This window comes from Ursus maritimus, unplaced genomic scaffold, assembly GCF_017311325.1.
Source record: "Ursus maritimus isolate PB19 unplaced genomic scaffold, ASM1731132v1 scaffold_24, whole genome shotgun sequence".
In the NCBI taxonomy this organism is placed as follows: Eukaryota; Metazoa; Chordata; class Mammalia; order Carnivora; family Ursidae; genus Ursus; species Ursus maritimus.
In genome coordinates this window covers 1,317,489-1,343,332 of record NW_024424897.1, presented here as the reverse complement: position 1 = coordinate 1,343,332, position 25,844 = coordinate 1,317,489, and the positions used below count along the sequence as shown (strand labels likewise).

The 25,844-nt window shown below is 51.2% G+C and overlaps 1 protein-coding gene across 2 annotated transcripts in view; it reads right to left on the bottom strand.

Moving 5' to 3' along the window:
• NPLOC4 (NPL4 homolog, ubiquitin recognition factor) overlaps positions 1 to 25,844 on the bottom strand; it is a 60,550-nt gene that overhangs the window by 18,357 nt on the left and 16,349 nt on the right. For both annotated transcript variants that reach the window (XM_040640021.1, XM_040640022.1), the window contains exons 4-12: positions 25,571 to 25,747; positions 23,567 to 23,615; positions 22,725 to 22,819; positions 20,886 to 21,009; positions 19,888 to 20,067; positions 16,516 to 16,602; positions 14,210 to 14,281; positions 13,431 to 13,557; positions 8,358 to 8,518 (exon numbers count right to left, since the gene is read on the bottom strand). In XM_040640021.1, the coding sequence (XP_040495955.1) occupies positions 8,358 to 8,518; positions 13,431 to 13,557; positions 14,210 to 14,281; positions 16,516 to 16,602; positions 19,888 to 20,067; positions 20,886 to 21,009; positions 22,725 to 22,819; positions 23,567 to 23,615; positions 25,571 to 25,747 (1,072 nt within the window). The remainder of the gene's footprint in view (positions 1 to 8,357; positions 8,519 to 13,430; positions 13,558 to 14,209; positions 14,282 to 16,515; positions 16,603 to 19,887; positions 20,068 to 20,885; positions 21,010 to 22,724; positions 22,820 to 23,566; positions 23,616 to 25,570; positions 25,748 to 25,844) is intronic.

Sequence of the window (25,844 nt, the reverse complement as noted above, 5' to 3'; positions counted from 1 at the left end):
CCTACCAGCAGGAGCTGAAATGAACGGGAAGGGAGAGACAACTGCCATTCCTGGACAATACGCGCATCTGTGCAGAAAACCCAGAGGAATAGGGGCGCCTGGGTGGCTCAGTTGGTTAAAGGGCTGCCTTCAGCTCAGGTCATGATCCCGGGGTCCTGGGATCGAGTCCCATATCCGGCTCCCTGCTCAGCGGGCAGCCTGCTTTTCCCTCTGCGTGCTGCTCCCCCTGCTTGTGCTCTCTCCCTCTCTCTCTCTCACATAAATGAAACCTTAAAAAAAAGAAAGAACGAAAGAAAGAGAGAGAGAGGAAGAGAGGAAGGAAGGAAGGAAGGAAGGAAGGAAGGGAGGGAGGAAGGGAGGAAGGGAGGAAGGGAGGAAGGAAGGAAACCCAGAAGAATGTACATGTAAATTTGGGGAACCAATAACAGATAGCAAAGTTGACAAACGTTTAGCGGTTTCAAACAACAGTTTAAAATGTAATTTTAAAAAGACACAATTTATAGTATGTAGAAACCATAAAGTACCTAGGAACAATCTAACAGATGGCAGGCAGGACCTCTATGCAGATGACCCTAACTCCCTGAGACACACTGGGGAACATGGGACAGGTGCAGCACCCCCGACATTCGCAGGGGAACTCAGCACAGAAAAGGGGGTGAAGAAATCCTAATAAGACTTGTTTGTTTTGGTGCAACTCGCGAGCTAGTTCTCAATCTTCTGTGGATGAGTAAAGGGTCGGGAGAAGATCAGGTACCGAGGGTAACTGTACGGTCAGACTGATGGCAATCGCATGGTGTTGGCGCTGGTTCAGGACAACTGGCCGATGGGGCAGAGAGGAGCAGAGAGACACATCCTGGGTGAGGGGAAGCAGACGGCAGAAGCCCCACAGCTCAACAGGGTCAAAGAAGAGGCTTTTTTTCAATAAATGGTGCTCAGACAATTGATTATCCACGAGATTAAAAAAAGAAATATAAGAAAGCAGTTGGGTCTCTGCTCACTCCATACACTGAAAACAATTCCAGGTAGGCTAAGAACCCAAATGTGCAAGACAAAATCCTAAACCTCATACAAAATGACAGACTATCCTATGACCTGACATGCTGAACCATACGGACAAGAGGCACAAAGCTGACCACAATGAAACATAAACCTTTGGCATCAAGACACCACAAGTGGGAAAGAGGAGACGTGCTAAGAGCTGTCACACGTGTGACGGACAAAGCGAGGGGACGGAACATTGCGAGAACGCCTACAAATCAAAGGCAAAAGACACAACCAGCCAGGAGAAACACCAGGAAGCTGACTTGAACACGCACATCCCAGGACACAGGAAGAGCCAACACACAAATAAGAAGGAGTCTGCCCTCACTCATCATCAGGTCAGTACAAGTTACAACGCAACGACAGAGCGTGTGGGAGTCTGAGGGGCGGCTGACAGCTACACGCGGCCGGGGGACCGTCCTGGCGGGGGGCCCAGCAAGTCTCTGTCAACCACAGCAGTACACAAGTCGCCTGGTTTAAGAAAACAAACACAGGAGGTAGACGCAGGGACAGAAGCAGGAAGTTGGAGCTCAACACTGCGCAGGGGTCACCTCTGGAGAAAGAGGAGCAGGTGGAAGCACAGGAGTGTCCCAGGAATGTTCTGGTCCCTTAAACTCCAGATTGGAGACTTGGTATTAAGTGATGTTTTATCTCTTTAACACATTTTATAAATAATCTTTCCTATCTACTTGATATTTAATTTTAAAAACTCTGAAAAGAAACAGATGGCAGTCCGATTAAGCTACAGGGAATATTCCTTCATCTTATGCACAAAAGGGTTTCCTGAGCGTGTGCTGGGTGCTGAAGGCGCTGGACAGCCTGGGTGAGGCACCTCAGATGTAAGACACACTGAGCTCTTTAATGAGGACACCAGGTTCTGCTGTCATCCACAGACCCATAAACTTTCCTAAAGAGGCTTAAATGAAATTCCTGTCCAAATGCTCAGCATGGCACCCTCAGGTCCTAAAAATGAGTCAAAACACTGATTCTGCATTACAAAACATCACATCACAAATGCATCTTTTTAAGATGCGAACTTTGGGGGGGAGGCAGTAACTAATGCTCCTGTTTCTCATATTGGTTCCCAGCATGGAGTGGTTTGATGTGACATTTAATAATGGTTTAACACTAAAGGACCTGCTCCACAAACAGGAACTAAGAGTGAGGCCTATGCTTTCAAGCCCAACTGTTTTATTAAACACCACGGGGGATGAAGGAGAGGAGAGGAACCCCTACGCAACGGGCTAGGAACCGCTTTCTCGGAAGACTGATAAGGAGCGCCCCGCACCACTAGCTCCACTACTGCCCCCGGACCTGACAGGCGTCCCCGCGGGCGGTCCCTCAGCTGCACCAGTCTGGAAGGAGCAGGCGCAACAGAGCCGCCGTCCCGTGCCGCACAGGCCTTTCAGAGAGCGGCTGACAGGAAGAGCGCACCTTGTGCCTTGGGACCCACCCCTCTGCTTGCCGGCCCCGCGTTTCCAGCCAGGGTTCCAGAGTGCCGCCCCAGTGCTCCCGCTGACCCCGCGGCCAGTAGCACAGACCCGCCAACACAGACGATGCAATTCCACGCAGCGACTCAGCCTCTGCTTTTTTTCCCTGATGGGTGAGGAAGTGAATTCTTTGTTACAAAGGAGGTCGTCCCCAGCTTCAAAAGTCCCTCTTCAGGGCCAGGCCCAAAGCTCCTCAGCATCTGGGCGTGCCCCCCGCCCCCCCCCCCCACCACTCGGCACTGAATGAGATCCAGCAAGACAAAGACTGAGGACTACACGCTACAGACACGGCTGGACCTGAAGATGTTGGGAAAGTGGTGAAGCAAGCCCATCACGAGAGATCCCACACGGCGTGATTCTGTCGGGCAGACACACAGACAAAGTGGATGAAGGACTGCCAGGAGCTCTGGGATGGGAGGCTCGGGGACGGGCAGCTTAGGTGCGGCGGGGTCTCTGTTTGGGGGACAGAAGTGTTCTAAAATCAGACAGCAGTACAGGAGTGTGTGTGAGCGCGCTAGAACCCACCGAATTCTGCACTTTCAACGCATGGACTGTACTGCATGTGAGCTCTATCTCAGAAAAGCCACAGAAGCATGTAACTTGAGGGGCCCCTGGGTGCCTCAGTCAGCTGGGCGGTTGACTTTGGTTCAGGTCATGGTCTTGGGGTCCTGGGATGGAGCCCGGCATTGAGCTCCCCACTCAGCGGGGAATCTGCTTGAGATTCTCTCTCTCCCTCTGCCCCTCCTCCTGCTCTCTCTCTCAAATAAATAAATAAATTAACTACTTAAATCTTCTTTAAAAATTGATGGAGGGACGCCTAGGTGGGCTCAGTCAGTTGGGTGTCTCCCTTCGGCTTGGGTCGTGATCCTGGGGTCCTGGGATCGAGTCCCACATCAGACTCTCTGCTTGGTGGGGGCCTGCTTCTCCTTCTGCCTGCTGCTCCCCCTGCTTGTGCACGCTCTCTCTCTCATCAATAAATAAAATCTTTTTTTTTTTTTTTTTTTTTTTTGCTAGAAAAACCACCAATTCACTGTAAAGAAATTATATCATCAAATTTTGGCCTAGATATCTTGGACAAGGTATAGTGGCCACAGAGACCATTCTTAATAACAAAACCTATAATCACTAAAATTTGGGATCATTAAAAATGTTTAGCCTCGGGGCCCCTGGGTGGCAGCTGGGAGAGCATCCAACTCTTGGTTTCAGCTCAGGTCGTGGTCTCAGGGTCATGGAATCAAGCCCTGCATCAGGTTCCGCACTCAGGGCAGAGTCTGTTTGGGATTCCCTCCCCCTGCTTTTCTCCCTCCCTCCCTCCCTATCTCAAATAAATAAATAAATCTTAAAAAAAAATACTTAGCCTCATTATTGACTGAAGTAGTATGTGCGGAAGGCATACTTGACCACACACAGCGAGGGTGAGGGCACAGACAGCAGCACTGCCTGATTGCTGGCACCTGGTCAGAGGAAAGCCCCAGATCCCACCTCCTCCCAATTCCATGCCTCGGCACCCGCCTGGCCTCTAGGACCCAGAGCTGCTCCCACATGGGCACCAGGATTCAGAGACCTGAGCTACTCGTAGAAGCAAAACCCTGCAGACCACCAGTGTAGCCCTGGCAAGGAGAACAAGGCTGGCTGGGGTGCACCTTACTCATCGGTGGAAACAAATGCACTCTGGTTCTACACGTGAGGAACGTGAGGAGCGGTCACACAAGAAATTTTACCACGGTGACCCCACTGAAACACACACGAAAAGGGGTACACGATGATACATACAAGCAGTACAAGTAAGAAAAACCAAGGAGTGATGAACCTGTCAGAGGGGGCTCCCTAGAGCTTCTACAGCACTGATAATGTCCTCTTTTTTAAAAAAGTATTTTTATTTATTGGCAGAGAGAGCACAAGCAGGGGGAGCGACAGGCAGAGGGAGAGGCAGGCTCCCCACTGAGCAAGGCGCCCAATGTGGGACTCGATCTCAGGACCCTGGGATCATGACCTGAGCCGAAGGCAGACGCTTCACCAACTCAGCCAGCCGGGCGCCCCTCTAGCTGCATTTTAAAAGCTCTTAGAGAGCTGTGGGCATAAGGGCGGCGAGGGTGCAGAGGACTCATCTACGGAGGCTGCCCTCGGGCGTCCACTGGCACGTGCAGAGCCACTGTGGCGGAGCAGTACAGCGATGCCTTGCTCGCGGGGTGGGCTGGGCTGCCCCAACACACCGCTCAACGCTGACGCGCAGGGAGCAGCCCCTGCAATTGCACGGAGCAGGCGCACCTCGTCTCACCGCCTCGTACCGTGCTTCACAAGCACCATGAGTTTTCACGGCCTGAAGGTGTGTGGCAGCCCTGTGATGAGCCATTTCTCCCACAGTATTTGCTCACATTCTGGCGATTCATTTCAACCTTCTTTGTTGGATGCGTGGGGTGACCCGTGGACGGGGATCTCTCATGTTACGCAGACTTGCCAAGGGGCAGCAGCACAGTTTGAGAGGATGGACTCCAATTCAGAAAGAAAGCTCTCCTGGTCAACTGCTCTCAGACAGCATCACAAGCTACCGGGACTGGGCCGTGAAGGGAACAAGCGATGCTGCGAACTTCACTGCTGTCATAGTAAGACCTTGCCACGGCCACCCTAGCCTTCAGTGGCCACCACCCTGATCAGTCAGCAGCCACCCACATCCAGGCAAAAAGACTGACGTGCTGAAAGCTCAGATGACCCTTAACATTTTTCAGCAATAAGCTATTTGTAAATTAAGGTATGCACACTGTTTTTTAGACATCATCCTATGTACACTTAACTTCTTCGTGTACTTGGAAACCAAAACACCCATCTGACCCGCTTATTGCCCTATCCGCTTTATTGCGATGACTGGAACTGGGCCCGCAGCATCTCTGAAGCGTGCCTGCACCTGGGGCCCAAAGTACCGCCGGCAGGAAGGGCCTGGAAACAACACAGCTAAGCAGCAAAAACTCAGACAGAGTGCTGAGTGACACTGAGGCTCTCCCCACTCCTGAGAGCACGAGGGGCTGGCAGCTCTGGTTCCGCCCCTGCTGGAGGGCCACTGCTGCAGACAGAGACCTGCTCTACACAGGGCTGGGGTTTCAAACACACGGCCATTCTCCAACAAGATGATGCAAAATTTCTGCAGTGTATGGGGTGTTTAAACTGCACGAGGCAGCAGCCAAGCTGGAAACTTCTTAAGGACAAAAACTAAATCTCCCAGTCTTTCAGGGCCAAGGAGACAAAAGTGCAAAGTCTGGAAGACGACACCTTATGGAAAGGCAAGAATCAGCAGCAGATGGATTCTTACACAGATGTGAGTCAGACGTGACCCAGCTAAGTACTGCGTCCATGCAGTGGACAGCCCATCACCCCATTTCCCCACTAGAGGAAGGGGCAGCCCTCTCTGGTGGAGAGGTCCTCCAGGGTCTGTGGGTTTTAATACGCCGTGACCAGCACACAACAAAAACTTCCCGAACACCTGAAAAGAAAAGACGGACAATACAAAGGAAAAACAGACAACGGCTGCAAACGCACAGATGATACAAATGCTGGATGCAGGGTCTGAAAATACCAGGATCACAACCCATAATCAGAAGGGAAAAAAAATCAGCCAATCAAAACTGATCCAGAAATGACAGACAGATTTAGTAGATAACATTAAAACGCTCATTATAACTGCATCGCACATGGGCATGCAGTCAAGTGGAGACAGAGGAGCACCAGGTGAAAGGTGCGGTGGCGACAGCCACGGCACCCGGGGCCACACAGTTTGCCATCCAGGAGCGGCCACAGCCCAGACACCACTCAAGTCAGGACTACGGGCTGCAAAAATCAGCAGTGCAGACCCAAAATGAAGCAGAGAGAAAACAGACTGACGAGACGCCTGGGTGGTTCAGTCGGTGAAGTGTCTGCCTTCGGCTCAGGTCATGATCCCAGGGTCTTAGGATCGAGCCCCACGTCGGGCTCCCTGCTCAGTGGGGAGTCTGCTTCTCCCTCTGCTGCTCCCCGTGCTTGTACGCTCTCTTGCTATCTCTGTTCTCCCAAATTAATCAATAAAATCTTAAAACACACACACACACAGACTGAAATACAGCAAACAGAGCATCTGTGAGCTGTGGGATGACTTCAAGCAGCCAAATAGTCCCCGAAGGAGAGGGAGGAACCAAAACAAACAACAACAAAAAACCACCAAAACCAAAAAAAGCCCCAAAAAGATACTGAACGACTGGCACTCACAGAATTCTAAAAATGGTCCTGAAGTATCTCCGGCCTCCTCCCCAAGACTGTAAGACGAGAACTCATGCCCACATGGCAAAGGGGATTCTGCAGGTGTGATTAAGGTCACTAATCCACCGACTTTAAAGTCAGGAGAGGACCTTGGAGAGGCTAGGTGGGCCAGAAGGAACAACGAGAGCCTGTCAGGGCGCGCACGGGCAGAGGCGGGCAGAGGAACACGCTCATGCGGGCCGCCAGGGAGAAGCAGCAGACTGCCACGCTGTGAACTGCTGCAGGGCTGGACGCCCAGGCGCTCGGGCTGCCAACACCTCACGCTGCAGGTAATAAAATCAGAGCCAAACCAGCACCACTGAGGCTGAGCGCAGCCCAGAGCCCAAGCATGGGGCTGTGAGCAAACACACGTGTCTGGTCTTACGGCCACCACACCGACAGCCACTTGTGACAGCAGCAACACAAAATGAAGACGACGGCCAAAAAATGACGCAACTCACAGACCCAAGAAGCTCCACAAACCCTAAATGCAGGACACGTGAGAAAAACTGCCCAAGCACATCAAGACCGAGCTGCTAGAAAGCAGTAATGAGGACAGAACACAAGGGGCGCCTGGGGGCTCAGTCGGTGACGCGTCTGCCTTCGGCTCAGGTCATGATCTCGGGGTCCTGGGATCGAGCCCCGCATCGGGCTCCCTGCTCAGTGGGGAGTCTGCTTCTCCCTCTGCCTCTTGCCCCCCCTGGCTTGTGTCTCTCTTTGTGAGATAAACAAAAATCCTAAAAAGAGAGAGAGAGAGAAAGAGAGAGAACATAAAAAGCGGCCAGCAGGGCAAGCCCTATTATGGGTGGAAGAACCCATGAGGGTAACAGCCGGCTTCCCCACTGGAAACGCCCAGAATCTAGTAATAGCAGAACCAACCTGCTAACCCAGAATCCTTTATGTGGTGAAAACAGCTTCAACATGAAGACAAGATACGCTTCCGACAGACAAAAGCTGCCTCGCGCCCGGAGAGAGAACTGAAGAAACCGTCCAGACAGCAGGACGGTGCCAGAGAGAAACCCGAGTCTGCCCAATCAGGAACCAAGGAGGTGCCTGGCCTGTAAGCAGGAGCAATTGCCAAGCTGAGGAGGAAAACAGACTTCCGGTCCTAGAGGGAAGCACCTAACTCCTCACGCGTTCAAACAGGACAGTCTCCAATAAAAATAGCTTTTATAGCTCTCACAAGAAACAAAGATTTAGAAATGGACAATGACGTGTCTACATTGTTAGCTCACGTCTGATGCCCTGAGGAGAGCCCACGTACCCACCGCACAGCCCCACTGATGACTCCTGCTGAGGCGCTGACATATCCGGTCTTACGTTCAGAAATGGAAATTGTGCTTGTGTCACGATGGTTGGATCTCGTGTCACAGATCCCCAACCCCGTGTGTGTTATTTCTACTACTGGTGAGAAGCCTCGAACATGCTCTGGAATGCCGTTATCCACAAGGTGGGCTCTGGACCGCACCAGAAGACCAGCGCTGATAGGGCCACGGGGTCTGACACAGGTCAGCGTCCACACCATTCTCCATCCATGATCTCTGCACACCGTGGTGTTCTTACCTTGTAGAACACGTCGGGCACATACTGCTCACTGCTGGACTCCTTGGCGTAGCCGAGCTCAGGGGCGTCCTTGCAGGGCAGCAGGCACTCGTCGCGGACCAGTGCCATGCACTGATTGGACACCTGGTACCCTTCAAAGTGGACCTGGTTGTCGGGACCACCTGCAAGAGAGAGACCTTCATGGAGAATCCACCAGAGGAGACTCAAACCAAGTCTGTATGTGTTACGCGTCAATTCCGACCCACAGAACAAATAAACCCTCAAGAGTCTGCCTTGGGTAAGAATTCAAAAGCATCTGACGGCAACCTGACGAGTGGCTTGAGCACGTGGCCTGCATATGGGGCAGGAAGATGCCACCGCAGCTCCTCCGACAGGTCTCTGATACCCGCCCTAATTGTGCGTGCTGTCCTCAGGTGTCAGGGGCGTGAACGGCAGACAGAGCCCCACATCCCAGCAGACTTTTGTTCCCGAGTGGACAGAGCAGGGGGATGGAGATGGGCAGGACAAAAGGTGAAACAAGGCCAGTTTGCACCGGGGTCTCTGCGCTGCAGATGCCCACAGAGCCACCACACGGTCTTCCAGCACCACACTCGGGAGGTGCGGACAGTGCGGCAGAGCCGGGGCCGCCGTGCTCACTGTGCTATGCACGGCCCGCGTGCCTTTCACCCCTAACCTCTCCGTTGTCATGCCATCAACTGTCCAGTGTGACATAAAATTAGGGACACAGCACAAAAGCCGCTGAGAGGGAAGCACCCAGTGAGTTAAACGGAGCAGGGACCTGGCTGAGACGAGATCCTGAAGAGAAGGACGGGCCCCCTGTCGAAGGCAGGCCGAGCCTTTGGAGGAGGGACAACCAGAGGGTGCTGACTTGCACCGACACACACACGTGCACTTGAGCCATCCGGTCAGGCTCTGGCAACACTAATGTCTGCTATCATTTCCAGCTTTGGAGAATTAAAACCCTCAACATCTCTGTTTTAGTTACTTTGACAAAAACAAAATAATTTACTGATTAGGGAATAGAAATTTTTTCCATCTGGCTTTCCAACATTTACCAGAAACCAGACCTGGTGGCCAAATAGTCAGAGAAGTGAAGGGGGGTTGCAGAACAGCCTAAGAGGGGACAAGCCAGGGGCCTGCCGTCTGCTCGGCTTCACGCACCAGAGGCCAACAGTAGCCGGCTTCCAAAAGCACAGACGGGCTCCGGAGGCCCACTCAACAACCGAGCCTAGCATCTCTCTGGCCCTCACTCACACGCTGAGGAGAGCTGGCCGTGACCACTCCCTAACATCGAGGCAGCTTCACCCTCTGGCGTGCTCGGGGTTAGGAGTGCCATCATCGTACCACAGATGAGCGCGATGGTTTAGAAGGAGCAGCGGGCAAGGTGGGGAAGGAGTGCGGTGGGGCCGCCCACCCTCCGCGAGTGCCTCTGGCTCTCGTTTGACTCCAGGTATCGTAAACCTGCACTGGCTTCTAGCCTGAGCACTGAAGTGTGACGGGCCATAGGAGAAAAAAATCTGGCCTTTGAGAAACAGAGAAAGAGAAAGCATTAGTTGTAAAACTGAAGGCTGTTAAGAAAAAAAAAAAAAGCAACATCCAGGGGTCCCCAGGTGGTGCAATTAAGTGTCCGATTCTTGGTTTCAGCTCAGGTCATGATCTCAGGGTCATGAGATCTAGCCCTCAGCCAGACTCCGAGCTCAGCAAGGAATCTGCTGGAGTTTCTCTCCTTCTCTCTCCCTCTGCCCCTCCCCACACATGGTCTCTAGCTCTCTCTCAAATAAAAAAAAAAATTTAAAGATTTTACTTATTTGACAGAGAGACAGCAAGAGAGAGAACACAAGCAGGGGGAGTGGAAGAGGGAGAGGGAGAAACAGGCTTCCTGCCGAGCAGGGAGCCTGACGTGGGGCTTGATCCCAGAGCCCTGGGATCATGACCTGAGCTGAAGGCAGACACTTAACGACCGAGCCACCCAGGAGCCCCTAAATTTAAAAAAAACAAAAGCAAAATTAATCCAAATCGATAGTTTCCAAAGGTAGATTCAGTGAGAGGACTGCCAACTGCCCTTTTCCATGTCGAGGAGGAAGACACCAAGCCCTGATGGGTTTCTTTATCCTTTCCGGAAACCCTGTACTGGCTGGGCTGTAGAGGCGGTGGGACAACCTAACGATAGGATCATTCCCTTCTCAAGTCAATCTGCCAAGGAAACCTGCACGTGGGAGGAAAGGGCCTGTGGCAGAAGAACTCTGTGCCTGGGATGCAGCCTCAGGAAGGGACTCTTACAGCCCAGAGACATGGGTGGCCAGCCCACCAAGACAGAGAGGCCACCATCGGGGCAGGGAGTTTAAACTTAGGCTCAATGCTGCATTCTCCTTCTGCTAGATCCTTCGAGTTCAAAGGCACAAACCCCACGTATAATCATGACTCTCTTTCTCCACAGGTCTCAGTCTAGAGCTGTTCTTGGCAGGAAGAGACAACGTGGAGCCTACAGCTGCAGCAGCAGCTGTGGGGGAACTGTGAGCACGGTGCCCGCAGAAGCACCATAAACCCCAGATGCAACAGTCAGTCTCCTGGGAGACGGCCACAAACACACAGGCCTGCTCCTTCCCAGCCCATCGGGGACTCAGGGATGGAGTACGGCCAGCGCAGCTCGGACAGCTTCATGGGGCAGCAACACGTTCCTGGTCAAGAACCACTGAGGCGGGGGAACAGCACACTTTGTCTGGGGGTCCAAGGTGTGGGATGCTGTGGATGGCCCCCCCCTCCGGTGGCCGCCCCTGAGAGTGGGAGAGTACTGCAAGCCTGAGCTCATTGCAGTGTTCAACGAGGGGGACAAGTCAGCAGAGAAACAAAGGGACTCTAACTGCAGATCTTATGATGAGTTATTTACTGTCTATAGTTCTGAAGCCTTTCAGTTAAGTGGCAATTCGGAAGGAAAAACTCCGTGGATGATCTAGACTCTCCCACCTCCCAACAAGAGGTATGAATCAGTAATTGAAGATACGGGCAGCCCCCAGGTAGAAACTATTTATAATCCTAAAAATGTGCCAGTTCCTTTGGCCCACTGAATAACTCCCCACAGACAAAGTAATTAAAAGGTCTAGGTTACCATGGGAGCCCACAGAAACCTGAGACAGCAGTTCTGGAATCCGTGAAAGTAATTTTTGGTTGCCCTCAACAATGGGGCACCCGGCTGGGGGGGTGGGGAGGGCTGCCAGCTGGAGTGGAAGAGGTGGGACACCTCACTGGTGTTTGGGGGAATCCCATACAACAAAGGACCGTTCCACATCCCACACGACCTTGAATATGCCCTGCACATTCTTATAGGCAAAAACCCCCATTTATGATCTCAGATTAGAATCAATTGTATTTAAGGGGCTCCTGGGTCACTTGGTCAGTTAAATGTCTGTCTTGGGACCGGGTCATGATCCCAGGGCATCGGGATCCCTGATCAGAGAGGAGTCTGCTTATCCCTTTACCTCTGCTCGTGCTCTCAAATAAATAAAATCTTTTAAAAAAAGGGAAGAAGAATCCACCATTTTTTATATACATAAGCACAAAAAGAAATACGCAGTTTTAATCCATGGTGAGTTCTCTTAGCCAAGGGGTGGGGACACACCCAGCTCAGCGCTTCACGGAGGGCCGGTGAGCATCTCAGGAAAGCACGGCACTGGCGCCAGTGAGGCCCGAGAGCGAACGTCAGCTCTGGCTCCGTCCCCGAGCACTGGCGTACAGAAGTAGGCTGCTCTGTGCTATGGTCGGGTGGTCACTCTGCTTCCTCTGTTACACTGACATGTTCAGACAGGTGTATCATCTATGAACGTTACTCTCTGGACAGTAAAGGGTATCGCAAAGTACCCTGAACAAGGGGTTTCAAAGGGTGTCTGGCAGGTTGGAGAACCAGCAGTTTAAGCAGTGGCACCCAGGACATCCGCCTGGTGTGTTGTGGGGAGGGAAAAGGTACACGTTGCCCCCCCGGGGCACAGACAGAACGGGCATGGCAGAATTCCAGATGGCGCAAAAGGTGCTCCTCCCTGCTCCCCTCCCTGGCGTGCAGTCTGAGCTGCTCTCCCCGGCTGTCCTCACAGAAAGAGCCTATGCCAAGGAACTACTTTCCTGTAACCCTGGTCAACACTCCCATCCACTCCCTTAAGTACCTGGCCCAACAACAGTCCTAGAAAAATAAATCAACTCAGTTAATTCACACTAGCCTGTGAAAGTGCTGCCACTGCCTCTCACTCCTCAAAAGTACGTTCATTTCAAAAAGAAAGTGCTGTCAATCCGACTGGATCTTAACAATTCAAGCAGTGTTTTTCTCCATGGTTCTCATGACAGTTCCCTCAACTGGGATTAATAGGGGATCCAGTTACTTACCAACATGTTTGGGCTACTTGTAAACTTGTCTTTGTTAAATTAGGGGTGCTTCTTTCTACAGAACTAGGGGAAGGATGGCTACCATGAACAAACTGGGTTACCGTTCAGTGAGAGTAGAAGCCAGGTCTTCACAGGATCCAAGTTAGTGTTTACTTTAAAAAAAATGACCAGATACATGTGCTTTCATGAGTTGGTTCTCCAAGTTTAAAATTCCCATTCTTTTTAAACTGTACAGTCCTATGACCGGTGTTTTTTCTAAGACAGCATATGTTAAGCATGTTATAAAAGATTTGGCTACCTTCTCATAGGTGATGATTTTTTATTACATACTTATGATGTACATAGCATGGAATACTATACACGTATCATTTCTCCCCCCCACACACACACTCAGAAATGGTCTTAAAATGACTCCCACAGTAAATCCTTTTCTCCTACACAGCCAGACAGACAGTCATCTTTGGTTACTGGAAGGAGCAAAAGCAGCCCTGAGTGAAGATCCAGAATCAAGCTGACTTCAACTCAGAACGCTGAGCGGATGAGAGAAGAGCTATTTGAGGCCCCGATTCTAGTAGTTCTGCGGGTGGTGCGGGTAAGTTCAGGATTTTTACCATAACACAGAAAGAGGAATCATGTCCCACAGGCACATTAAGGAAATCTACTGTGGCTGGAACTCTCCCAGGAGAGGAGCAGAGCACATACCTGTAGCCACTGCAGTGACGAACTTGGACCCAAAATGTCCATCTGGAGAGAGTCGACATATGTTAGGGTGCTTATTTTGGAAGTCTCCTGCAGTGATACATTCTTCCGAACTCAAGAAATAGGTGTCCTAAGAAAAGAGAGCCGGCATTTCCAGTTTTACAGCACCATGGGGAAACATACTCCTATTTCTTCTTTAGAAAATATCAAGAACTTAACGTAGCCTGTCAAATACTGCATGAAACAAACACCCACAGTCCCTGGCTGTCACAGACTCCTCCTCTCCCACCATGAATAACTAGGAAGGCCAGAAGCATCAGGCATCCACCCCCACGGGCTGACCTCCAAAAAACACTGCTGGGTGAAGGCCGGGGGAGTTGCTCTGCAAGACACAATCAACAGACTAAGCCTTAATTTATCAAGAACACAGTGTTGAAAATAATTTGGTCTAAAAACCAGGATGAGGGACGCCTGGGTGACACAGTCAGCGAAGCATCTGCCTTCAGCTCAGGTCGTGATCCCAGGGTCCTGGGATGGAGTCCCACATGGGCTCCTTGCTCAGCCGGGATCCTGCTTCTCCCTCTGCCTCCCGTTCCCCTGCTTGTGTGTGCACATTTTCTCTCTCTCTCTCTGACAAATAATGAATGAATAAAATCTTAAAAAAAAAAAAAAAAGCCAGGATAAGCTGTGCAGAGCCACCCTGCCAGCGTGAGCCAGAGCTGGCTTGTAACCAAGCTGCAGGCTGAGCTAAGTGAACACTGGGCACTCCCATCTCATCTCACCTTATTCCGGCTGTATCGGACGGTCCCTTTCCGGGTGTCTTCTGAGACGAGGTCTGTAAATATCCAGCCAACCTGCACAAAAAAGGAAAGTATCCTCTGAGCCTCTCCCTGAAACAAGTGACGAATGTTTTCTGGCCTCTGCACAGAGACCTTATGAGCATTTCCGTAAGAGACTTCTGTGACCCAGTTCTTTCTAGGTGAGGCAGATCCTTAGCTAAGCTACCAGAGCTTTCAAACGCCACCCAGATGAAAATGGCCACCCTCCTCTGGCGGTGCTGGCCTGGAGGTGACAGTGCATGAGCAGAGCTCATTTCTCTGTTAGAAGCCCCAGGGCACCAACTCTGTACCCAGCACTGTGCTGGCTTCAGGGGGAACCCCCAGGGGTGAACCAGATTAACAGAATGCCTACACCCCAAAGAGGAAGACAGACAATGAGCAAGCAGAGACAATGCTATTTCAAATGCTAAGGTTTTCTCCATGAGATAAGAAAATGGACTCCCTACAGAAAGCATTTAAAATAAGGACCACCACCACGGAGTCCTTACCGAGTGGCCCCTTTGTGCTCTGCTACAGGACTGAAGAGAGCAAGTGAAGGCACGAGCTGCTGAAACCCCGTTATTGGGGCACCCTCCCGCCGGTCCCAGACAGCTGCCTGTCTGTGTGCTCTGTGGTCCCTAGCCTTCCTGCGCGCATGAACCTCACAGCCGGTTGCCCCTCCTGAACCAGAACCGGGCTGAGAGGTTTGCAAGTGGGGCTGGACCCCGAGTACACATCCTTTGGAGAAGGGACGTGGTGCCCATGACCCTGTCCAGCAGAACCCTGATACAGAACGCTTCAACATCTCCTGTAACATAAGACCAGGCAAACGTGGAGAACTTCATTTTCTTTAAAAATACCCAAACAAAAAACCCATGGAGGATGCAGCAAAGGAATGGAACCTTGCGGTGTCAACGGGCCCAGGCAGTGAGTAGAGCAGAGCCAAAGCCAGGCGGAAATCAGCTAGGGCAGCAGAGAAAGATACTGAACAAGAGAAACTTCAAAAATTTAAACCAAAATATGACCCTAAACCAACATGCTGACTCCTGGGGCACCCGGGGGGCTCCATCAGTTAAGTGTATGACCCTTGATCTCAGCTCAGGTCATGATCTCAGGGTTGTGAGTCCAAGCCCCACGCTGGTCCCACACTGGGCTCCACACTTGGTGTGGGGTCTACTTTAAAAAAAAAAAAAAAGATGCTGATTCCTTACTAGTAACAATAGGACACTGTTTTCTTAAAACTTTTGTTAAAATGACTTTGCTCTATAAGCCCCTAGGCTTACAAACACATTCCCTATTTTCCCCCGTTTATCTGTAGGGAGTTATTTTTTCACTAAGTTTATTAACAAAGAAAGGATAAAACTTATGGGATGCCTGGGTGGCTCAGTGGGTGAAGCATCTGCCTTCGGCTCAGGTCACAATCCCAGGGTCCTGGGATGGAGCCCCATGTCGGGCTCCCTGCTCAGCGGGGAGTCTGCTTCCCCCTCTCCCTCTGCCTGCTGCTCCCCCTGCTTGTGCTCTCTGTCCAACAAAGAAATAAAATCTTAAAAAAAAAAGAAAAAGGATAAAACTTACATAGCTATGAACATTGAAATTCTAAGAGGTATTCAAATTCACCTTCACCATTTCCCTATAGAAGCCCTCCTGTAAAGCTCCTGGGAACTCCACCAAGAATGTGACACAGACCCGATGAACAGGCTCAACACAGAAGCTCTTCCGCCTTCTAACCGTCCAGTGAAACTAGGAAACCTCGCGTGCGCACACAGCTGAACTAGCAACAGGAAATCCAGGGATGACGGAAGAGGGAGTGCCAGAGGTCCAAGCGCCCGGGGCAGAAAATGAAGGGGCGGCAAGGACACGTGAAGGGAGGGCTCCCACAAACAGGCCAGGCCTCGGTGTGCAGGCAGCAGCGAGGCTCCTTCCTGGGCAGGAAGAAGGGGTCTGGCTCCTGCTGCCTCTTTCTTCCACCCTCTGAAGCTGTCCTCAGGAAGTGGGACAGACAGATCTCAACGTAACAGCCCCAGCATAGGGATCATTGCTTTCATTTTACTTTAAATCAGAGAAATGTTCTCTTTCTATTTCAAATCCGAGGATCATAAAAGCTACGGCGTCCAGAAAACACAAGCAGGCTTTACAACATGCCGGGCCCGGCACGACCTCGACCAGCTGGGAGGTCAGTTCCAGAGAAGGCCTGACCATGCCGCCCACCTGGATGTTCCCAACACAGAGCCCTGGTCCCCCCTTCAAAGGCCAGCAGAATGCCTCAGTACCTTCCTCAGGCCAAGCTTGGCAGCAATTTCATCCACCACCTCAGCTTTCGGGTCTTCCAGAAGCTCCAGGCTGTTCTGTGTGCCAATCTGTTAGGGTAGTAAAGGGAGAAGACGGACTCAGAGGAGCCTGCAGTCATCCCACTCCGATTCTGGCTCAGGAGTCCCAAGGGGCACCCCTCTACCCCTTGCCAAAAAGGAGAATTACGGCAGCAGAAAAAGTTGACATCCAGATAAAACACAGCCCGAGCCCTCCAGGCTTTGCCCCTTATCAGGCTGCGTTGTGCTTTCCAATCAAGACTCAGGGGACGAGAAGATGGTGACACTCAGGCTGGTTCACATCACACAGTTTCTTGTCAAGTGTGTGGTTGCTCTCAGGACTGAGGAAGGCTGTCTACACATACTTTTGGTGGGTTCCTTCACCAGGGAAAGTCAGTTTCAAAACTCCTTCGGATAAAGAGTTTCCTTCCAAATAGGTTTGGGTACATCAGGCAAGATTCCAGCTGTAAGGTAGCATTTGTTTCCAGAAAACGGGCTGGGAAAATCTGTGTGCGGCTCCTGCAGGGGTACTGCTGAGCTTCACAGGCAGTACTGAGTGCGAGACAAGAGATGAATGGAAAAGGCACCTGAACTCAGCAACCTGCTGGTTGATGGGCAGAGCACTGGGCACGGGGCGGCACAGGGGCCCGGACTCTGACTGGCTCACATGCAGCCTAAACCGGCCACAGGACCCCAACTTCCTGCAGTGGACAAAGCTTGCCGAAATCCTTCCTCTGCCCTGAAATGCAGCTCGAGGGTCATTAATAGTAAGTATCATACGTAGCAGAAAGCCCGACCACAGGAACAGGAAAATGAAGGTAATCCCAAACCAAGTTATACTAATTAGGTATATCCTTGCAAATGAGTCAAACTCTGGCAAAACAACAAAAGAACTTTCTATTGCTCGGTACTAGCAATACAGAGATCTTTAATCCCTCCGCAGCAAAGGTCGCACCGCAAACTCAGAACAAATCTAAGGATCCGGTTTCATGACCTGTGGCAGCATGAGCTTCAACTTCTAATGAGCTGCAGGTTACTGGAGGTCAGTGGTTTCAACCTTCAGGATCCCCACATTGGGGGCTCTGGTGATGCCGCTAGTAATCTGGTCGCCAGAGGCTCCTGTTTCCGTGTTTTATTCAATCACGCTCCTAACATGACTGCTGAAACCCTCACGAAAGACGCTTTCCACAAAATTAAATCTGAACATCCTGTGCTTCCACAAGCAGCTCCCTGGTTACAGAGCACACAGCGTCACGGAGCCCTGGCGGTTAGGTAATCCCCGCTCCCTGGCGGGGTCTCCATCGCCACCTAGTGTCTTAAATGAACCAGCACAGAAGCCCCCCGCCCCCCCACCTCTGCAGCTCTCAGTAAATATGGAAACTGGCAAAGGGGTGTAGACTGCACTCCAGCTCTGCATAAACACAGCCAGGGAGACAACGGCATGTGCGCAGGAGCCACGGACCGGCCAGGAGCCAGCAGCCACAGGGCCTGAAGCTTCACTCTGGTTTACTTAGGACGTCGGCTGGTCACGGGGTGACTCACAGACACAGTGCAAGGTGACTACGGTGAGTACAGTATGGCATACACCCAAAGAAAGAAGGAGAGTGGTATGAATATCTGTGTATTTGCTTGTATTTTAAAAACTTAAAACTTGAAAAACCTACACCACACATTCTAGAAAAAGAGGGATAGGATGAAGGCTTGTTTGTAGATCTGACTTTGGAAGCCTTTTTTCCCAACATTTTAACTACAAATCTCTCTTTTTTTTTAATATTTTATTTATTTATTTGACAGAGAGAGAGACAGCCAGCGAGAGAGGGAACACAAGCAGGGGGAGTGGGAGAGGAAGAAGCAGGCTCCCAGCGGAGGAGCCCGATGCGGGGCTCGATCCCAGCACCCCGGGATCACGCCCTGGGCCGAAGGCAGATGCCTAACGACTGAGCCACCCAGGCGCCCCTACAAATTTCAAACATACAGCAAAGTTTAAAGAATCTCGCAGTGAGGACCCACATACCCGTTATGTAGCTTCGGCCACAAATGCTTACTCTACTCAATCCACCCCTCTGGTCACCCCCAAGCCCTCTTCGTTTTCTGTTACACTTCACAGTAAACTGCACACACAAGGACTCCTCCCAAGTACCTCACGACACACATCGTGGACTAGAATTCAATGTTTATGGTTTCCACTTTTGTAAAGAATACACACACACACACACACACGATGAAACATACTGCCTAAATATTTCATAGCATTATACAACAAATATATATATAAAAAATCAATCCCGGGATGCCCGGGTGGCTCAGTAGATGATATAATGTATTTATGAATGGGGGCAGTTAATTGTGTAGGACCATGGTTCTTAAAAGGGTGACTCCCCAGACGTGCAACAGGAACGTGAACACTATTAGCAATGCAAATTCTTGGCCCCACCCCAGACCCACAGAATCTTGAAACTGTGTGTTAAGCGTCTGCCTCCGAGATCACAGGGTCCTGGGATTAAGCCCGGTGCTGGGCTCCTTGCTCAGCAGGGAGCCTGCTTTTCCCTCTGCCTCTGCAGTTCCCTCTGCTTGTGCTCTTGTCGCTCTCTCAAATAAATAAAATCTTAAAAAAAAAAATAAAATCAATCCCTAAATACCGAAAATAAAACAAAGGAACATATAAATGTGTTACCTAGGTGATGGCACAGTCATACAGAGAAACCTTCCAAGTGACTTTAAAACATAGAGTGATTGCTGGTCCCTCATGAGACACAGCCTGAAGATCCTCCTCCTTCCACAAAAAACAAAAACAAAAACAAACCACCTTCAACCGTTTGCAGTCCTACACTGGTAGTGATTTTGGTACCGCCATTCTAAGGCAGTTGCGTGTATGGTGTGGGATAAAGGACACGAGTAACCCCGGGATCCTCTAACTCCATCATTTCTGGGCCAGCTGACCACAGACATGGGCGAAGGAGATAGAGAATGACAAGGGGGGGAGCAGTCCTTGTGGCACTTTGGGGAAACCAACAGAAGTGGAACACAGCCAAGAGATTAAAATATTGCATCAACGTCCGATTTACTGACATTGACAAGAGTCCTTATTATCAGGTAAGACAACGTCCTTATGCTCTAGAAATGCACACGGAAATATTGAGCGGCCATGAGCTTACCCTCCAAGAATTCTGAAAATAAACACTGCGCCCGCGCGCGTGTGTACAGAGACGGACATGGAGACAGACTGGGCAAATGACAGAGCAGAGGAAGTGAAATGAAGTGTGAGACAGAGTCCCGCACAGCCTTCAGAGCCGGGCAACACAGAGGCCGCGGCCGGTGAGGCCTGAGCTCGCCTACCTGAGGAGGCTCGTAAATGGCAGCTACCTCGGCCCTGATGCCCAGAGGGATGTCTTTGTGCTCCGTATACCGTCCGTACAAGTAGCCGAAGTGCTGGTTCCCCGTCTTCCTCCAGAAGTCAAGGAAGCGATCGGCAACCGTGTGATTCTCAAACATGATATTGTCCACGTGTCTGTATTTCTGTAGAGCAAACAACGGGCTAATGAATCCACTCCGTTGGAAATAACTTATTTTTCTAGTATAAGCCATTCATAAATCTCCACCCAGCTCTTTACACATGCCGCACACATTTTAAAATGTGCTCTGCCCTTAAGACCGTTTCAGATTCTAGAGGGTGGGTGGGGTAAGGGGTGGGATTCCTCAATAAGTTAATTCAAATTTATCTCACTGGGATTTCACCTGAAGTGCAGGTTTTCACAATCTCACAAAAGGTAGTTTTCAAAAAGAGAGAGCAGGGAGAAAGAAGAGAAAGAAAGCAGTTTCCAAGCAATCCCAAAGGTAGTGGAGAGCTCTCTACAGAGCAAACGTGGGCCAGCAGTGCAGAAAAGATGAGGGGGGCACAGAGACCAGAGGGGAAGAAGCCAAAACACTGCGTGCAGCTTTCCCTGGTCTCTTCCTCCTTCCAGAGCCCAGCTCCCTTCTTTACCTGGACAGGTGCTCTGAACGGCTCTGTTACCAGCTTCCAGAGCCATGGTTTCTTAGAAGGCAAAGTGCAAGCACGAAGCATTTTAAATAGTCCCCGAGAAAGTTCTGCCTCCATGCAAGCCGACCAAAGAGAAAACAAAATACTCCCCCCTCCACGCGAGGAACAGCTAGACATCTCACCAATACCGTCTCCAGCGTATGACCTGGAAGTGCACTTGGACCTGCCACAGACCGCGCACTCTGCCAGGGGCGGCTCCCTCCAAGGAGGGCCTTTTCTGCAAATGCTCGCTTCTGAGCCATGAACACAAATCTACTGCCTTCCACTGTCTAGACGGACACAGTGAACAACTCACCTGTCTGTTCAGCGTGATGGCACTTGGCTGGCACTTAGTACAGATGCCGTTAGGCCACGGAAGGTGTCCCTCACACCCTGATTTAATCTTGCAACTGATGTTCTCCAGGGCAACAAACTTCCCCCTGAGTAAGAAGACGCAGCTTAATTACTTCAACACTCCAAGAGTGAAAACTTGAGCAGGAGACTGGAAATCGCATGTCAAATGTCTTACGCCTACAGAACAGAGTTCTAGGAAGCTAAGCACGTGGCAGGCAGCAGCAGGGGAAACGCGTGAAGAACTGCTATCGTGGGCCCCCAGCTTCTGTCCTGCACACGGAGACTATGCAGAAACATAGAAGTGTTTCTCTATAAAAGTCTCTGTTTTCAATGTCTGTCGCTACCACCCATGAAGATTTTCAAGGATACTATTAAACCCCTATTGATCTAACCTGAGCTGCTGACCGGAAACAAAGCTTGTTGTTAAGTTTCATTAACTTATCAGCAACATCTACATCATGAGTCCAGTACTTACATGTTTGTAAAAAACTCTGAATCACAGGGAGAAACCCTGATGAGGGCACCTCAAGAAGACACCTTCCCCGGCTACTGGCTGAAATAAAGACCATCCAGCGAGGAATCCAGGGCCCCACCCTGACGTGGGGTGGGTGCACACAGGTGCCTTCGCCCTCTGCCAGTTTCCCACGGACAGAACGGTCCAGGAACTCGATCCTGTCTTCACAGGCCAAGAGCATACTGGCCTATGGGCCCCTGGGAAGCAGTGACCGCCACCAGCCTACAGGGGACCGAGAGCTGCCAATGTGCGCCCCCATGGGATACCGGGGCCTGGACCCAGACTGGTAGAAGGCTGACGGATTTCAGCACAACGAAGCTCTACTCGTTCCCTAATCCAGAAAGTTCCATGGCTTACCCCACTGACAGGCAAGAATGGGTTTCTGGTAGGATTTTTTTCTCGTGGTCTTTTTTAAAAAAGCCATTTTAGGGTGTCAGCAGGTTGTCAGAGAAAAACTATAATCAGGCCAACATGACATTCTTCACAAAATGTTGGTGACTTGGGTTCAGCCGCCATCTCCTCCTGCTGCACTGATGGGAATTATAAAATCATGGTATGAAGTCCACTACCTTCTGGGAAGGTGAACATGTAGTCGTACAGGCAACAGAAAGGGGTCGCTCAGGAAGTACTTGACATGGTTTAAAAGAAATCACAGTGCTCTCAGCCCTCTCCGGCCACCGTCACAGCCTGCGCGGGGAGCCAGGAGATGGCCGCCCCACCGCCCGCCTGAGCCTGCACAGCTCTCGTCGAGGCGCCGAGGCCCAGCCGCGGACAGCCCAGCCGCGGCCGGCACCGTTGCTTCAGCCCCCGCGATGGCAATGCCATCAAGCTGATAAAGAGGCAGGCTCCAGGGCAAGGGGCTGATGGGGGCTGTGGAATAGGTGAGCCGAGATAACCATGGGCCGGTTCAGTTTTTCTGAAAAGCAGAGGAGGACGAGCTCTCACCACCCTCGCACCTTACCTCCTCCGCCCTCACGTAAGGCTAAGTTACCCGCCTGCAGGAAGCCTGGGGGTGTTCCCCAGGACCTCTATGGTGGCCACTGCCAACCTGGCATCTGCCCCACACTCGGGCACGCGGATGACCACAGGGTGTCAGAGTCTCCACCCCTGTTTCTTTTTTGAATCGGGGCAAAAGTCACAACTCGAATGCTCTGTGCCCAGACCCTGAGCTTTGCTCTTCTCATTCATATGCTCACAGGCTTGAAGCAACACCTGCCAGATACACAAAAGGAGCTTCTGCTCGCCAAAGCCACACCGGCACAGCCTAACTCCGCTCAAGTTGCTTACTTGTCGGCCCCCCCGGTCAGCTTGCGGATGTAGGCGTGGAAGGACATGTGCTTCACAGGAGGTTCAAGATGGTTCAGGTAGTCCTCGTCAAACGGCTGCCAAAACACACACAGTCAGTACAGTCACGCACCTGCGGGCGTCTCGAGGCCGGAGAGGCGGGCAGCCAAGCTTCGCTGCACGCAGGGAGAGACCAAGCCAGGACCCGTGGAGGGCAACAAAAGAGGACAGGCGCTTGGTTCTCACTTATCATTCTAGCGCGGAACCAAAGGTTTCTTTGTGTGCTAGTTATCTCTCCGAGACTAAAATGAATCTCTATTACAGTACAAAATGCTCTAGGTCAAGTAAATATTAAGAAGATTTTGAGGAAAAACAAAGTAGCCCATAAGCTGAAGAGGAGGCTCATGAAGAAAATCCGGTTGGCCTCGCTGCCGTAAATTCAGCACTAACCAGTTACCAGTCAGCATTATTACGGTAACTCTCAACCTCACCAGGACGAATCAGGAGGAGGACGTGAGACTAGGGGAAAGTAAATCAAAGCAGTGAGGAGCACAGAAACTGCCAGCCCCAGCTCTGTGTCAGGGTTTAAAACGATTGTCCAGGGGCCTCCATCACAGCCGTACAAACGCTTCAGCCATTCGTAATCCACCCAGAAGGTCACTCCCACAAATAAAGGCTCGTCCTCCTCAAGCAGCTTGCACTAGTGGGAACACGAGGCCCGGGGCAACAAACAGGTAAGTTCTTTTCCCCACTCTGACCCAGCACAGGGGCGCAGGGAAAGTACTGACGTGCTCCGGGAGCAGCCCCTCCCGCCAGCCCAGAACTTACGCTGCACGGACTCTCACCTCTAGCGGAACACAATGCACACATTTCCCCAAGGGGCCGTGTCGGCACCTGAGAGCACAGGGCAAGAGAAACACACAGCAATTAGTACGCCTGCTCTCCTGTTGCTGCCTCCCTAAGTTTTTGATATTTATAATGTACGCCATACTTAAGAGAGTATTTCCCTACCTGTGTGAATTATTTTATTCATTTTTCCTTTCTTTATTTTTAAGTCAACTCAATGCCCAACACGGGGCTCAAACTCACAAGCCCGAATCAGGAGTCGCATGCTCTACGACAGCCCCGCCAGCCCCCCCCCCCCCCGTATGGAATTATTTTAGATGGTAGGTGAGCATTTTTGATTTTAATATGGTTTAGTATTTATTTCTATTTGTATTAGAAAAAACTGCCCACCACGTCAAACCTGTGATTCGATGGATAACAACTGCTTAAAATGACACTAAATACAAGCAAAAGCGAATGGGCTAAAAACAGATTTAAACAGATGTTAAGCAAACACTAAGGAAGCTGGGATGTGGACGTGGCAAAAACACCTTGTCAGCGGGACAGAAGTAACTCCAGTTGGGAAAACACCCATTTCGTGCACGTTTTGGGAAAAGCATGAAGACGCCTGGCTCTATGGGTTTCAGTGACTGCAGTCAGAGAAGCCTTCGATGCCCCACATGCACAATGTGCTCGGATGAGGAGGCGGTGGTGGCTGGTGGGAAAGCAGAGGGGCCGTCCCTCTGGGCTCGACTGGATCCTTTCCTGAATGGGGTCACAACTCCTGGATGCACGTGCACTCTACACTTCAGAGTAGAGACAGCCTGTGTCTCCTAACAGCCGGCTCTTACAGATGGCAGGCCGGAACGCTCGCACACACGCACACAAGCACCCTCCAGAAGATCCCTAATGAAGCCCTGAAGACACAGATCACAGGGGGAGCCAGCACGGGTTCCCGGGGAGGAAATGCAAACGAAGGGGCATGCGGGCTGACGGTGATGCTGTGAAGCCGCTCCACGCCAGCCGCAGCAGAGTGCCATTTGAGGCTCCTCAATCTAAAACGAGTTGCTAATGCAGCACTTAGAACCCCGATATCTCAATGTCAGCACTCTGTCATGTTTACGGAGTGATGCAGTTACAGAAGGCTCTACTGCAGAGACAAACCACCTTCGCTCAGACATTTCACATCACCGAGTGTAAACGCAGGTATTTCTAACCAGTTTATAAACTGCCGGGGCGCCTGGGTAGCTCAGTCAGTGAAGCGCCCAACTCTGGATTTCAGCTCAGGTCACAATCGCGGGGTCATGGGAGCAAGCCCCACATCTGGCTCCACGCTCAGTGGGGAGTTTGCCCCAGATTCTCCCTCTGCCCCTCCCCCACACGTCTGCACCGTGCCTGCGCGCTCTAAGATAAATGAATCTTTAAAAATTTTTTAAATGTTTTAAAAAATAAAAAGAACTGCAAAAAATCACAAATACAGAAACGTACTCAAGCATTTCCATTTCATATGACCCTAGCTGAAGGGCAAATATTCCAAGGAGCAGCATGCTGAGCACATGAAGCACCCACTGAAAAGAATGGGAAGAGCGCGCTGTGATGTGACGCCGACACTTCCCGACTGCCATCCTACGAGATGAGCTGAGCAAGCGCCTCGCGCTGCTGGGGGGCCGCCATCACCCCTTCCTGCCCTGGCGCACCTGCTGAAGCCCAATGCACTGCGTGGCGGGCAAGAACTCAGCAGTGCGTCGCGGTCGAGACTGGGTTTCAGTTTCCTCCCTTCTCCAAATTTCTTAGTTCCAAACACTTGAAAGCTTTTGAAAGTACATGGGGAACACACTTTGAGATTCACGCAACAAGAAAAAGCTTGAAAAATAACTTGAAGTGAAATTTTATCTGAAAACAGATGGTCAAACTCAAAACTTGTGTTTCTTCAGTAGATACTCAAACAGGGCGCGTTACAAACATCTCACTCCCTAAGCCATTCAGGTCAGCACAACAGGGACCGGAACCCCACCAACACTTACAGCTGTGGGTCACGGCTTCGATAAATCTTCCCGTCCTGCTTGCTGAGGTACTGGTCGATCTCATCCTCCACCACACTGGGAGCACCGCAGGCCTTCAGCCCTGGCGGGGCCGACGTCTCCATTTCCGAGGAGGGGCCAGCGAGGCCCGAGGGAAACAGGAACAGCAGATCTCCATGCCTGTCAAACGACAAACACAGGGCAGGGCCTGCCTTCTATCCTCCCACAACCTGGGCTGCACAGATGAGCGGCTCACCCTCATGTGAGGGTCTCCGAC